This window comes from Triturus cristatus, chromosome 3_1 (genome assembly GCF_964204655.1).
Source record: "Triturus cristatus chromosome 3_1, aTriCri1.1, whole genome shotgun sequence".
NCBI lineage: Eukaryota > Metazoa > Chordata > Amphibia > Caudata > Salamandridae > Triturus > Triturus cristatus.
The window spans coordinates 757,606,899-757,622,560 of record NC_140583.1 but is presented as its reverse complement, the minus strand read 5'-3'; the positions used below and the strand labels follow the sequence as shown (position 1 = coordinate 757,622,560).

At 47.4% G+C, this 15,662-nt stretch overlaps 1 protein-coding gene across 7 annotated transcripts in view; it reads right to left on the bottom strand.

Moving 5' to 3' along the window:
- Positions 1-15,662, bottom strand: part of BRSK2 (BR serine/threonine kinase 2) — a 672,447-nt gene that overhangs the window by 265,306 nt on the left and 391,479 nt on the right. For all 7 annotated transcript variants that reach the window (XM_085644912.1, XM_085644916.1, XM_085644913.1 and 4 more), the window contains exon 4: positions 6,608-6,748. In XM_085644912.1, coding sequence (XP_085501038.1) covers positions 6,608-6,748 — 141 coding nt within the window. The remainder of the gene's footprint in view (positions 1-6,607; positions 6,749-15,662) is intronic.

Below are 15,662 nucleotides of genomic sequence, written 5' to 3'. Positions count from 1 at the left end.
CAGCGTAATATGCGTAATTCTGTGTTACGCCTGTTCAGAAAAAAATCCAGAAATTACACTGTTATGCCACATTGCGTAATTACACAGCAGCAAAATTACAGTGCAGAATTGTGGGAACAACCGGAATGAGAGTGATCGTTGTTCTCAGTAAATGTGTTTTTCCTAACCTAGCTCAAACCCATCCTCACTTCAAAAATTGACGCGAGTACACAATTTGCACTAAAATACAGCTCTGCATGATGCATTTGCCTTTCAAGTAATAATGCTTAATTTTGCACAAGTTTCCAGAAATTGAGCATAATTATGCAAATGATGCAAATGTTGATCATCCCTCGTTCCGAACCCAGCTTTCTCTCCGGACACGAGGTGTTTTAGCTGAATGTGCTACTAACACTACACACAATTCAGGCAGAAGGAGGCCGCCCTGCACTTCGACAAGGATCCTCTTCCAGGACTGAAGGCCGGGCTTCGATGTGATGACGCTCGTGTTTGCACCTCCACAGTCTCCCTGCGGAGCACATTTCAAGCAGAAGGGAGGCGCGTGGCACTTTTTACATTTTCTGTGGATGTTCTGGCAGGAATGATCCCCACAGAGAAGCAAAGTAACACGCGCTCTCCATCACTGGAAGTGCGCCCAAGAACAGAAACAAAGGGGGGACGAGGGCAGCCGCCACGCGTTAACTGCGAGTGGTTAAAGTTTGAATAAAGGGACACATTTTACACTGAAAGAAAGAAAATGACTTCTTGGATTTTGCACTGTAAGTGAGGCCCAGACGCTGAAGATTGAACAAGTCCATGGTTCGGGACATCTCTACAGCATCGGAAAGGAGAGGACCCGATGCATCATGGGAAGGGCAGAGATAGACTCAGAAGTGGACTCACTTAGCTGCTAAGAAAGCAGCATGGCAGTGCGTGCCCACTGCCTCGTCCATAGGCCATGTGCATAGATCATTTTGTCTGGTTGGCTGAACATCTCTACTGTGTATGCAAAGTAAACTCGAATTTCAAATCATACACAGAGTGTCATCGGCAGATGCCACCGCTAAGTACAGTATAAAACCTATCAGAAAAATCCTACAGTCAGTTCTATGAACAAAGTCTGTGCGCGCGCACACGCACAGCCCCCAGAGGCCTGGTGCTGTGAAAGGTAAAACCTGCAATGTTGGCAGGTGAAGACAGCTAAACAATTCCCATCGTGAGCAGAAACTGCACCCTCTAGAACATTCTTTTGTGATTTTCCTGAAACTATTCACCTAATTTCTTAGGTGATTTAGAATTTGTGAATCTCCAGTTTGATTTGGAGGGGGTCAGCGAGAGAGAGAGAGGGGACACATGAAACCGATCCCCCCTAAATCGGAGTAATCCATCTCCCATATTGAGCGAATAATCTGCAATAGGTATTCTACAGTGTGCAAGCACTGCCTGGCTGCTGAAGGTGAAATGCATCTCCATGCTAACAACCCCTGAAAACCCAGGACGTCTTCTCCCATTGGTTGACAGAATGGTCATTGCGCTCTGAATTTCTAGTTGGTGGATTGGGAATAAAACATATGTAAGTCAATATGCAAATATTGCAGTATTCCTCGGCTTCCAAAGTCAGTCTTGACATCCATCTTCACCTTCCCAGAAGAAAGCTCAACCAATCATGGCACGCGCCGTGTTGTACTGCTCCCAACATGGCGGCGGCAGAATTGGAAATGCTCCCTAGATAGTTTCCCTTGGTAGAATGTTGTCTCCGTGATGAACTATCAGGATGCACGTCACTCTCGGGGTCAGCTACAGGCCTGCCTGTCTGCCTCCTGGGTACAATGAATCCTGGCTTTCCATCGCAGAGCATGTGTTACTCTGCCTTTACACGGAATGATGCCCCAGTGACAGGAACACATTTATTTACCCTGATAAGCAGCAACTGAGAGATGGATCACGAGCCTCCCCTCCCCCACTGCACAAAGATGCTAATACATGGCCCAGTGAGGCAGAGGTTGCTAAAAGCAGGTAATCCTAAATGACATCAAAAGGAAGTGGACGCGATTAATGAATTAATTTGTCATAATAGCATCGCATGCCGTAGATTAATTGTCAAACGAGCTATGTGTATATAGATGACAAACAAATCAGTGATAAAACGTACATTCCAGGATTTTGCAGTTAAAACATAATCATTCAGAAATACAGAAATAGGCCGGTTGTGGTAATTGTCACCACCTCCAACAAAATTATCCAAATCCATGCTGCATCGCATTAGGACAGGGCGTTAATGCGGTTATGGTTTTATTGGTGATGCTATCAATAACTGCCATTTTCAGTGGTTGTTGGTTTTATTGTCTTATTCAAGAAATCCATCCGCACAACTTCTTTCCCTATTTTTTGGGCTTTGAAATCCTATTTTTCTAAAAGAGTTTTTGAAAACTCCCACTTGAGGCTTGGATTTCAAGAAAGGGCATCTTTCAGCCTACACACGACAACACCAGCAGGTTTCTTGGTTAAGGGAGTCAGTCTAAGCACCTCACATAGTCCAACGCCGGGAGACATGACCAGGCGTTTGTCTCTGTATTTTGTGTTCTCCAGACCTCTTCCCTCCACTGAGGTCCAGGGGAACAGCCTCAGGATGCGGAGGTCGGCTGAATGAGGACTTGGTCCTGTCCTATCAAGATGTCAGCATGAGTTGGCAGGTCATTCTCAAGAGCGGCAGCTAGGAAACCCCTCAGGAAAATAAAAACTGTGCAAGCGGCAGGATCCCCACTCATGCTTAATGCAGTTCAGAAATGGCATACAGATGCTAAATGTAAACTTATCACAGCTATATCATTTGTGATGGCTGTATGGAGACACACTCAGTGTATGAAGGGCGGCTGTCCACCTGTTTGGGACACAGTGAGCTGTAGTGGGATTGGGGTTATCCTACATCTTACCATAGGGCACACCCACAATAAGATTCAAGATATCACCCCAAGAGCTTTACCACCGTGACCCAGGCCCCCCTTTAACTTCACCTCTAGAGCAGCTACTCTTACAACCCCCATCCTCAACTGCACCAACCCTTGAAACAGCACCCACGCGGATGGTAAAACACCTACACACGTTCTCCTGCCCCTCGCCCCCACACACATGGATGCCAGTTCCGCGCACGGCAAAGCCTGCCCTACAGTAATATGTATCTGATATGTGAATGACTCCGAGGAGTCTGACTCTGTGGCGAGTGCCTCAAAGGGATTCCAACGCCCAGATGGCCTTGCTGTGCAACATAAGCACACTCCAGTCTACAATCACACAGATACACACAGACACACAGGGAGGTAACAGGGGAAGGACAGAGGCCAGGCACCCACAGAGGATGGTAAAACACCTACACACATTCTCCTGCCCCTCGCCGCCACACACATGGATGCCAGTTCTACGCACAGCAAAGCTTGCCCTACAGTAATATGTATCTGACATGTGAATGACTCCGAGGAGTCTGACTCTGTGGCGAGTGCCTCAAAGGGATTCCAACGCCCAGATGGCCTTGGTGTGCAACATAAGCACACTCCAGCCTACAATCAGACAGATACACATAGGGTGGTAACAGGGGAAGGAAAGAGGCCAGGCACCCACAGAGGATGCCAGGCTCACCTGCTATGCTGAACGCTCCTGTACCACTAAAAGGCACCACTATCTGAGGGCTTAGCAGGTGAGCGTCTCTCCCTCACAAGTCAGGTAAACAGAAGCCTGGCTGTCGTCCTGGTTGAAGACAATAACCAGGTTACATGAGCTTATCTAGGTTTGTTTTTTGAAACAAGGGAACAATGCCAGGAAGCACAATGCACCAAAAGGTAGCACGCGAGTGTTCACTTTGGTGATTCGTTTGCGCACAGCCGCACACGCACGGTTATGTGACAGTTTTGCCCTTTTACCTTGTGGAAGTCCACGGTACTGGCATTTGTTGCTGTATTGAAATACCAATAAGCTCATAAAAAATAGATGAATCAGACCATCATTATGTCAGGAAAAACAAGAGCTTTGGCGGCAGGAAATTAAATGATGCAAGTCTAGACTTTCACAGGATCTCTGGACTCTCAAGACATGTTCAGACTTCCTGAATGACACAGCACAATATTCCATTCACTGACTCTGCCAGAAGACCAACAGCATAGAAGGGCTAGCGAAAACAGTGTTTATAAACTCACAAGACAGGCATTCCTTCCCTTTTCTGCGCTCCTAAGACACCCACTGTTCAGTGCTGCAAACTGCCTCGTAAACTGCGTTCTAAATATAAACATTGGCAAAGCCAATAGGTCTGCTGTTGTCTGCCAGTATTTTGGCTTTGTCAATGCTTATTTTGTGATGGTTTTTGTAAACCATTTTGTTGTAGGAGCTGCAGACCCTCACCAATATAAAACATTACAAAAAATATGTTTAGTCTCAAAAAGCATTCAATTCAATGGTAGTCGCTGGCACTGAAGGGCACTACCTTGTGTGTGGGTTGGGGCCCCTGTGGAAGAACGGAACGCTGACACTCAGTGAATTTAGCCAATTGATGAAGTGGGCTGACCCAGTGCCCCATGCTCTATGCTCTAGTGGGCGGAAAAAAATGGTGAATGAACCAACAAGAGATCAATGAATTAGGAGGAATGGCTGAAAGCGCCAGTAAGTATATTCCATGCATAATTTTAGTCAAATCAAAAGGTCTTAGCTAGTGGCAGAACTAATATTGACAGCGAATGACTTAGTTACCTCTGCCCTCTACATATTCCTTGCCCTCCTCTTTCTTTGTCCACATTCAGGGATGGCTCTTGATTTTCTGAGATGCATTTGCAAAAACTCACTCTCCACATTGAATGATAGGCAGCAGCTCCACGTCTCCTCAAGCCTTTCATAGGGAAGAAGGTCTACAGCTGTTTGCACCAGCTGCCCTGTCCAGTCCATTTTTCTAGTGGTCCTCAAAAATTCTATTTATTATTATAGTTTAGCTGTATGGTCCCTGATCTACAGAGGCGCCACGTCCCATATCCCATTACGATTCTTTATCTAATTGCTTGGTAAAGAAGGGTCCTTCTTGATATTGTTCCTGTGGGGAAATCCTGGACAAGCAACTCTTCCTTTGTTTCCTGGCCGATGGCAATTATAATATTTTCGAATACTTCGTCACTACACCCTAAGAGAGCGGGCTGCTATGTTATGTTATGTCCAGTAGCATCAGTAATGTATGAGAGGTGGGGAGTGAAGGAGAATGGGAGGGATGGAGGACGAGAGTTATGGACAGAGAGGAAGAGGGAGAATGGATGTTCACCAGTAAGAAAAAAACACCTCTTCTGTCTTCATCTTTTGCTGTCTTGGGGACTCAACAAATCTTCCCATACAGGCAGCTTCACTGAACAGAAAGTCATCAAATCTGCCCAGCAGCGCCTCCTGCAGGCCGGCCTAACTAACTGGATGCTTGTAGTAAACAGGCCATCTTCTGATCAGCAACACAACTCGATTTAGAATTTTAAACAGACATATGGCCACTCAACAATGACAAAAAGCATGCAAAGATTCGACCAGCCTGATTGACTTTTACTGAATATTTGAATGATACAATCAGTGTTTTTGGCAGTGGGTTACTGAATGTACTAACAGAAGATGTTAGCTTACCACACAGGCAAGTTCAAAGTTACACCGCACTGTGCCTGCAGAACTATTGGTGAGGCTACGCCTGAGGCTCTGCAGATCTCAATCCATGTGCTGCCTGGTAGTTCTGCCTAAGAGAAGGCAACCATCCAGGCAAGAAGAGCAGCAGAGCCAGCCCAGATTGCCTTGAATTCCTACAGTGAACCTTTCTAGCCATAGCCTAGAGAAAAGAAGCAACTGTAAGGTACAGGTGAGCTCACCCTCTGGAACAATGGCTTCATGTGGATCCATATTCCCATTAACCATCCTACAACGGAAGGAGCACCCACAAGCTGCCATTTGGTATGGCATGGCAAAGGGTTATCCACACGTCTTGCGACTGGGCGCTGTAACAGAATTTCTGAGCCTCACACTGCCCCACTGACCCTATTAAGCTGTGCAGAGGTCCAACGACCCATCAGTAGCCGCACACCTAGCCGCTGGCTTGAGGGAGGCTGCTTTCTCCCTAGTTCATATAGTTAACTTTGGCCCACCCCAGCATCGATTTGAAAAGGGGACCATTGACTCCATGTGGTTACACAGTGATGATAGTCCAGTAGCTTACCAAGAGAGATTTTATGTCAAGACAGGAGGGTAGCATTATGCATGGCCTTTTATTCACCACTTTCTGAGCAGCAACCTTAAAAGCTCCACGTTGGAACACAGCATGAAGTCATAGTTAAATAGAACCATAACAGTACATATAAGTCCCATAAACTCCATCTCTTCCTCTTTTGGGCCCCAGGTGATTACGCAGTGATGATAGTCCAGTAGTTTAACAAGGGAGATTGGCCTCCCAATATTTCTATCCCCATTAATCAGAAACAATATCACTCCGACGGCCTTCATAGAAGGTTACTAAGAGAGTATATGTTTTAGGATGGAGTTATGGTAATAAGAGAAAGCTGACATTTTTTCCTCAGTGAGATTCCAGTGATGGGTTTGTGTCAGCAAAAACTGTCTCTTATGCTTAACTCACCATATTGAGTGGCTGTGGCAGAAATCTAAAGCTGAAATGATTTGTCGGAAGAACTTTCTGGCCTCTTTAGGTGTCAATCTTCCTTTTTTCACTAGATAGTCGAAGAGTTCACCCCCAGAAACGTGTTCCAACACCAAATATCTAGAGGGAAGGGAAGAGAAAAGAAGACATGTGGTCAACATAGAAAATTTCCTGAAGTCATTCACACACTACAGCAATATCTAGAAATGATAAGTGATCCCTAGTGAGCACTAGATTCACTCTAACTGACCCATCACCCCTTAGAAATCAATATATCTCTGCTTCAACCATGCAACGAGAGACATATGTTGGACTCATAGGATTCAAAGAAATTGTGTAATAAGTACACAACATGCGTGGCTCCTGTGCAGAACTGCATTGTGGGGCAACCTAACATCTGATCAGGTTCAACAGCCATTGGCATCAAATTAAGGACTTTGAAAATACAACGCACAGGTGTGGGGTACTTGAGCTGTTGCAGTATCTTTTCACTGTGGTGGTGGAATGCTGCATACTCCCACTGAGGTGCACGGGTTGAGTGTGTGTGTGTCCGTCTGTCTTTCTCACAGCCTACTAGGACTGATATCTATGACAGAACTGCGTTTGGGTTATTTGCAGTTTTATATAGCACAAACTCGACTTAAAGGCATTGGAGCGCTTTATATGAGCACCAGTTACGTTACACACGGACACACACATTTTGTGGTAGGCACGGGGAGATTAAGTGATTTTCACAGAATCCCACTATGCTGAGCCTACACCGAAACTCGAACCTGATTCCCTAGCTACAAAGTTGACAGCTCTGCTCATTACGCCACAACCACAGAGGGTGGTGCACGTCAGGATTCAGGTACATGGGACAGAGATGGTTGTGGGTAAAAGTTGTGTAATAGCAGAGAGACTCCAGGCCATGACTGAAGTGAGTGATATTTGGGCGTTAGTACCGTTACAGAAGGCATCACCATAGCTCAAGGTCGAAGTTCATTAGCACAGCTGTCTTTGGGTCCCATTAGTATAGTATCAGGGGTGAGCTGTTTGCTGCAAATCCCAAAAAGCCTCAAACAATTTCGCACATGTATTGTAAAAGAAATACTTTATTGCCTTCATTCTCACGTGTCAACCATGTAAGCTTGGGGTTGTATTAGGGCAAAGATGGCCACATTGGCACTTTGGAGGAACAGGCTAATCAACTACCTTCTAAACACGTTTACTGACTCGGATTTTGATCAATTGAAAAGAAAACAGAGATTAAGCGCTCCCTTCTCCCATCCACTGCTATGTGGCTGAAGGCTTTTTCTGGTCTTGGTGGTGTACTCATTAATGGGCATTGTGATTGACGTGTGCGGCAGCAGAGTTGTATCTCCTGCCGTACACACCCATGGACCAGGAAGGAGCTTGCTACACAAGGGTGGATCTCATTGGTATCTGCCGCTAGCAAGGGGGGTCCACCTATGTGTTGTGCATATCAAAGAGGACATGCACTTGTCTTAGTTAAATTCAATCCCTCGTGCTCCCCTTTCATGGGACAGAGTAACTCAGCCGACCCCTGGATCCACATCGCCCTTGGATGGATCCTGTAAAGCAGGAACTCTCTTAAGTGTAAGTGAGTCTACAAACACAGCGGCTCTCCATCACTCTCCTGTTGGCAGCCCAGAGACAGAGACTTTCATGAGTGCCCAAGCATGGCAGCCATACCATCTGTGAGATGTGTCAATCCTAGACCGACAAGGGATTACCTGTTTATTGCAGCTAGAAAAGTGTGTCCCTCAGTCACAATCTACATACAGCAACCTTCTGCGCGTGGCTCAACTCTGGGGTAGAACCCCCTGGAAAGTGGTAGAAGGGGGCAGTGGCTTGACTTTGGGGTGAAATCCCCTGGGAAGAGGCAGAAGGGGGCAGTGGCTTGACGCTGGGGTAGAAATCCCCTGGAAAGGGGCAGAAGGAGGCTGTGGCTTGGCTTTGGGGTAGACCACCCTGGGAAGGGGTGGAAGGGGGCAGCGTGGTGCATAGAGTTGCCAACTTACTGCTCCAGGACCCCTGTGAGATATGTCAATCTTAGACCGACAAGGGATTACCTGTTTATTGCAGCTAGAAAAGTGCGTCCCTCAGTCACAATCTACATACAGCAACCTTCTGTGCGTGGCTTAACTGTGAAGTAGAACCCCCCTGGAAAATGGCAGAAGGGGGCAGTGGCTTGACCCTGGGCTAGAAACTCCCTGGAAAGAGGCAGAAGGGAGCAGTGGCTTGGCTATGGGGTAGAAACCCCCTGGGAAGGGGTAAAAGGGGGCAATGACTTGACTCTGAGGTAGAAACCCTCTGGGAAGGGGCAGAAGGGAGTAGTGGCTTGACTACGGAGTACAAAACCCCTGGGAAGGGGCAGAAGGGGGCAATGGCTTGACTCTGAGGAAGAACCCCCCCCTGGGAAGAGGCAGAAGGGGGCAGTGGCTTGACTATGGGGTACAAAACCCCTGGGAAGGGGCAGAAGGGGGCAATGGCTTGACTCTGAGGTAGAACCCCCCCTGGGAAGAGGCAGAAGGGGGAAGAGGTTTGACTCTGGGTAGAAACCCCTTGGGAAGGGGTCAGAAGGGGCAGTGGTTTGACTCTGGGGTAGAAACCCCCTGGGAAGGGGCAGAAGGGGGCATAGGCTTGACTCTGGGGTAGAAACCCCTTGATAAGAGGCAAAAGGGGGCAGTGGTTTGACTCCGGGGTAGAAACCCCGTGGGAAGGGGCAGAATGGGGAAGGGGCTTGACTCTGGGGTAGAGCCCCACTAGGAAGGGTCAGAAGGGGACAATGGCTTGACTCTAGGACAGAAGGGGGCAGTGGCTTGACTCTGGGGTAGAACCCCCTGGGAAGGGGCAGAAGAGCGCAGTGACTTGACTGGGGGGTAGAACTCCCCCCCCCCCTCCCCTAGGAAGGGGCAGAAGGGGGCAGTGGCTTGACTCTGGGATAGAAACCCTCTGGGAAGGGGCAGAGGGGGGCTGTGGCTTGGCTCTGGGGTAGACCCCCCTGGGAAGGTCAGAAGGGGGCAGTGGCTTGACTCTAGGGCAGAAGGGAGCAGTAGCTTGGCTCTGGGGTAGACCCCCCTGGGAAGGGGCAGAAGGGGGCAGTGTGGTGCATAGAGGTGCCTACTCACTGCTCCAGGACCCCTAGGAGCTCTCGTTTTTCAGCATGGCTGCTATTAGCTTCATATGCTGCTCTGGATGCTGTGTGTTGTGGTTGGTGTCCTCCTCCCACATACACACACAAAGTCCTCGCCCCCTCCCCTTCGCGTCTTGTTTTCTTGTAGATCTGCCTCCCGGGACCCTTTGATTTATTACTGATGAAAGGTGCTTTCCACGGCTGCCTGACACGCAATTTGCAATGTGAAGCCGTGCATGCCTAAACACAGCATGGCTGCCCCGGTGTGATGTATGTGCGCGGTGTGGGGGTGACTGGAGTGCGGCAAGAGAAAGGGTGGCGGAGGGAGGCAGCAGCGTCCTCCGCTTTGGTGCCTGTGCTGTGTTTTTGGCGGTGATCTGAAGCCATTTTCTATTCCAAAGAACCCACGAGACCCATTTCTCCAACCAGGGTTAGACAGGAATCCACCCTGCACACACATAAATCAGCACCTCCACCCTCTGCACCCAAGGCTGCACTGCACTGACAGAGATGTCCTGCCGTGAGTCGCCCGATTATATGTGGAGGTCCTCTTCTTTTCAATAGTAGCAGGAGGTGTCTCTGTGGGCAGTGAGTGGGTTTCTTGTTGGCTTCGATGTGGTGTGGTGCTTAATTTGAGGCGTGGTTTCCGGTGCTCAGCCCCGACACTTAATCATCAAAACCGTCGCTTATCATGAGCACCAGTTAAGGACACATTTATTTACGGAGAAATGAAGTAATTTGCCTACAATCACAGAATGTTGAGCCAACACCAAGACTCGAACCTAGTTCCCCATCGTCGAACTCAGCAGCTCTGGTCATTACGCCACATCCTCTCCCCACTTAGTAGTTGGTTCTGTTTTTTTGGTGGTGCTAACAGGCTGGTGCAAGCTGCCGTCTGAAGAGAGCCCTAGCATTTATGTTTTCACAAATTAACCACTGGGTGGTGTTGCAAATGCGTCAAGGAAGCATAGTTATCAATATGACCGTAGGTGAAGGCATCCGGGCCCAGGGGCGTGAAGGCCCACTGCAGTCCAATGATGACTTTTACTAGCAAATAAGGGGAGATGGGGCCAACATTCCTTGCTTGGATTAGATCCCATGACACCACTGCTACGGCATTGTGGCATTGGCGAGATGTGCCTGGCTTCCCGAAGATCATGGCAATGTGGTTGAACAGATTAAGTACTCTTCTTTCCTTCTCTGACAAGGCGAAGCCCAAAGTGGCAGTATGAACCGATGCATTGGAACTAAGGTTTGGGTTTTGTGTTGGGTAGCTGCAGTCATACAGGAAGTGGTGCTGAAGGGTCCTACCATCTCTGGAACAGGCCTTACTGAAGGTGTCACCAGTGTGTACCATGTTCAGTGTTCAGCGATACGCCATGTGGAGTTTGAATTTTGCCTGCTAGACATAGACATAGTAGAAACTGACTTCACCATTCCTGAAGCGAGGTGAAGCTAAAGGTGGGGGCGGCCTGAGATGTTAGACTCTGGTGTTAGTGACCGAGCTGCTGGTGTAACCTGATACATTTTAGTGATGGCTAATTACAGACTGTTTGGAAAGGCGGGGCTCAATTGGAGGCAACCATCTTTGGAGAGCATGTATGCCTCAAAGTCTTTGTGTACTGTGTCGTGGGTGGACTTTTAGATGCTAGGTAGAGCCGTCCTGGTGTGGTTATAGGTGGCATGCTTTTCTCAGGCGATGTCCCACTGCCATGTAGTTTCAGAAAGGTATTACCAGAGAGATGTCTTCAAAGACTGTGCTTTGATGGACCAACTGTAGGATAGTGTATGTGAATCATGGTGCTGTGGAATGCCTGTGGTTAGTGAGTGTCTTGTGGCTCTTTCATGTGGGGGTCACAGTGGAAAGGTGAAATGTCTTGTGTGTTCTGTGGTGGACTTGTGTGCAGGATAATTCCAAGGGCTAGTTTTGACTGGAGTTATATAGCAACCCATGGGCCTGCCTTCTCTATCACAGCAGTTCTCGAGGTCTGCTACTGAATTTACACTACTGGCCCCTTAGGGAACTAGGAGGTGGTCACTGTAGCTCCACTAGGCTCGTGTTTCTATTTTAGGCTGTTTGAGATGCAGAGTCATTGTTTCACTGTACCACGGGCTGGTAACAGTGTTTGTTTCGGTTGGATTTATTTAAGGCCCAATGTTCAAGTCAGGTTTGGCCATATTGGAACCTAATAACTGGCCAGACCACATGGAGACCATGGAATGTTTTTCAGCTGTCGCCATATGGGTCAGAGAGCTCTTCCTCAGTGTGGGAAGTATAGGTCCTGGTGATTGGCTTAGCTGCTTCTCTGTAAAGGTCTTAGTGTTTATTTCAGTGATGCCAGTGTTGGGGTTTCGGTCTTCATGTTAGTGGGGGACACACAGGCACCATGTTGCAAAGTGCTTTGTGGGGATTTAATTTGATCTGACACGAGGTGGTAGGAATTTCCCGTCTGTGGTAGCGGCACCTAGAGGTGCAACACTGGCCGGCTGCAAATATTATATTGTGCATGGACAGGCTTTGCCAGCCTGTCTATGTCCCTCCCATTGCAGTTTGGTTGCAGTGAGTACTCTGGTGACCCTTAGCTGAGATCCAGTGTTCACAAATGATGTACTGGCGTTACTGAGGTGGGTGGGTGTCTCCCGGGAGGTTCCATGTGAAAGGATGGAGCTGCAAGTGCTGTTTGTGGTCGGCGGTGGTGCAGTAGAATGTGGGGAGGGCAGTTGACTCAGGCAACATCAGAACAGCAAGGTGACAGTGTAAAGAAGACGAAAGAGGCGTGATAGTCTTCTTGTAGATTTAATCAGATTCCAACAAATAGGACCACCGATACAAGAGAGTCACAGCTTCAACTGCCCAAGCTCCCACCCTTCCAGAACCTCCCCACACAGTTCCACTCCATGGCGCCCGGAATGTACACATACATTCCGGACACAAGAGGGGAAAGCAAAGTAGGACCAGAAGCAAAAGGAGAAAGGAGATATAGTAACCCACAACACATCCCCTACCCTTACAATAAAGGATGATTAATTTGCATGAGTCAGAGATGCAAGAACAGAACACATGAAGTCAAAAATCACTTCACAAAAATGAAAGAAAAAGTGGTAAGAACAAGGTATACATCTCAAGACATATGATAATCTTTATGCCAATTCGGCCTACATCTCAACCTTCTAGAAGCGCCAAAACCAGGAACACCAGAAGTGGCATTACCATGGACCGTTTTGGTAACAGACTCACATGTCAGGTCAGGTACACGAGCATCAACCCCAGGTTCCCACTTGACCAACCTGGACATGCTCCATACTTCACCAGAGTTCAAAACAACCACATTCCTCCTGACCTCCTTAATGACAAAGGGCCCCATGAACCGCGGCCACCCCTTTTTCAACAGACCAGGATTCCTGATCAATACTTCATCCCCCACACACCAGTGTCTAGGGAATGTGGAGTTTCTTTGATCAAATCTGCGCTTATACTCTCCCTGATAGACACTCCTTCTCAAGTCTACCTGCTCATTCATCTTGAAATCATTCACATCCAACTTCAACCAGGCAGGACTCAGGTTGTCATGATCCTTCCTTCCTCTTAGAATTGAGAAAGGAGAAACAGAAGTCAGCCAATTTGGGGTGGTGCGATGAGCCCACCACGTCTCCCTGAGCATCTTCTTAAGCGAAGATCTAGTTTGCAAAGCTCTCTGGGCACAACTTTTAACCAACTTGTTCATGCTTTCCGCAAGACCATTGGCTTGCGGTGAGTACAACGCTGTCTTGAAATGAATGATGGACAACTCATTTAAAAATCTGCTCATCTCATGCGAGACAAATTGCACCCCATTATCCGTAATAAGCCATTTGGGAATGCCTTCTCTTGAAAATTCCTCAGAAAGGAATTCAATAACAGTTCTAGTATTGACGACAGACACACATTTAGTGACCACCCATTTAGAGGTGTAGTCCACCAATAACCATAACGCTCATCAGGAGGAAATAACTCAAAAGGCCCAGCAATATCCAAGCCCAACTTGGACCATGGCTCAGAAGGAACATCTACTGGTGAAAGAGGTGCCACCCGAGTCTTCTTGCTTTTGTCACTGTTGGCACATTCCCAGCAGTCTTTTACAGCATCTTCCACCTGACGATCCATCGTTGGCCACCAGTACCATTCACGTACCCTGGCCTTGGTCAGATTCCTCCCCAAATGCCCTTCATGTGCCAAATTAATAATCTTCCCCCTAAGACCTTGAGGAGGTATCACAAGATTACCTCTCAACAGTTTTTCATCAAAGACACTCAATTAATCCTTAACATTAAGGAAAGGCTTCAAGGACTCTGGCACCTCTCTGTCCACAGGCCAACCCTTGACAGAATACTCCTTGAGCATCTCCAAATCTTTATCCTCATGAGAATTCAAAGACCATTCATCAGAACCAACAGCAGATTCATGCACCCATGCCACCAAGGAATTTTCCACTTCCACACCTGATTGCTGCAAAGGTAACCTCGAAAGGCAGTCAGCAATCGCATTCTTTGAACCTTGCACGTATTCAACCACAAAATTGAATTCAATCAACCCCTCCATCCAGCGCTTGATCCTAGGTGAGATATTATCAGCCTCCCTGCAGGTGAAGATTTGACACAACGGGCGATGATCAGATCTAATAACAATAGGTATCCCCCAAAGATAAAACTTAAAGTGATGTATTGCCCAGAAGACCGCCAATGCCTCCCGCTCAATCACAGAGTAGCGCTCTTCTGCACCCTTGAGTGACCGAGACGCAAAAGCAATTACTCAGGATTCACCATCCACAACTTGTGATAGAACTGCCCCCAACCCAAGCATGCTAGCATCAGTGCACAACACAGTTTTCCTGCAAGCATCAAAATGCCCTAAAGTCGGCATACAACCAATTTTGCTCTTAATGGAGTCAAAGGCAGAAGAACAATCATCAGACCACGAAAATTGCACCCCCTTCTTGAGCAGCAACCTAAGGGGAGAAGCAATCACAGCAAAATTTGGAACAAATTTAGAACAAAACTCCGCAAGTCCTAAAAATGATCGTACCTTATCCTTGTTGATAGGTACCGGAGCCTTCATAATGCTCTCTGCTAGATCCAATGTAGGACTAATCCCTTCAGAGAGATGGTATGTCCCAAATAACTTACAGAAGACACCCCAAATTTACATTTTTCCTTCTTAATAACTAAGCCAGCTTCTTGTAGCCTCAACAGAACCATCCACAAATGCTCATCATGTTCCTCTTGATCTTTCCCATACACAAGAATGTCGTCCTGGAAGATAAGAACCTTAGACAACCCTACCAGAACCTTATTCATGACCCTCTGGAAACATGCTGCGGCAGAAGCCAACCCAAAAGGCATACGAACAAACCTGAAAGCTCCCAGAGGTGTCACAAAAGACGTCAAATGTCTCGAGTCTGGATGAAGTAGCACCTGATGGTAAGCGGATGACAGATCCATGACACTAAAACACCTAGCATCCTTAATAAGAGCAAGAGTCTCAGAGATGTTGGGCAAAGGCTGCCTGTCAACCCAAATGTGCTTATTCAGACCACGCAAGTCCACACACATACGGATCCCTTTCCCACCATCCTTAGGAGCCAAAACGATGGGGGCCAACCATTCAGAACACTCAATTTCTTCAATGACCCCCATGACCAACAACTTATCAAGTTCATGTTTCAAAGGTTCCATCATCAAGTGAGGAACTTTCCTCACCTTGGAAACAAACGGTTGAGCATTTTCTTTCAATACGATTCTATGCTCAAAGTTCTTCAGTAATCCCAACTCATCACTGAAAACTTTGGGAAAACACAAACTGACATCCTTGCCAGATAACACCTCTTGAGACAAAAGTAAAACTTTCTCAGGAGAATT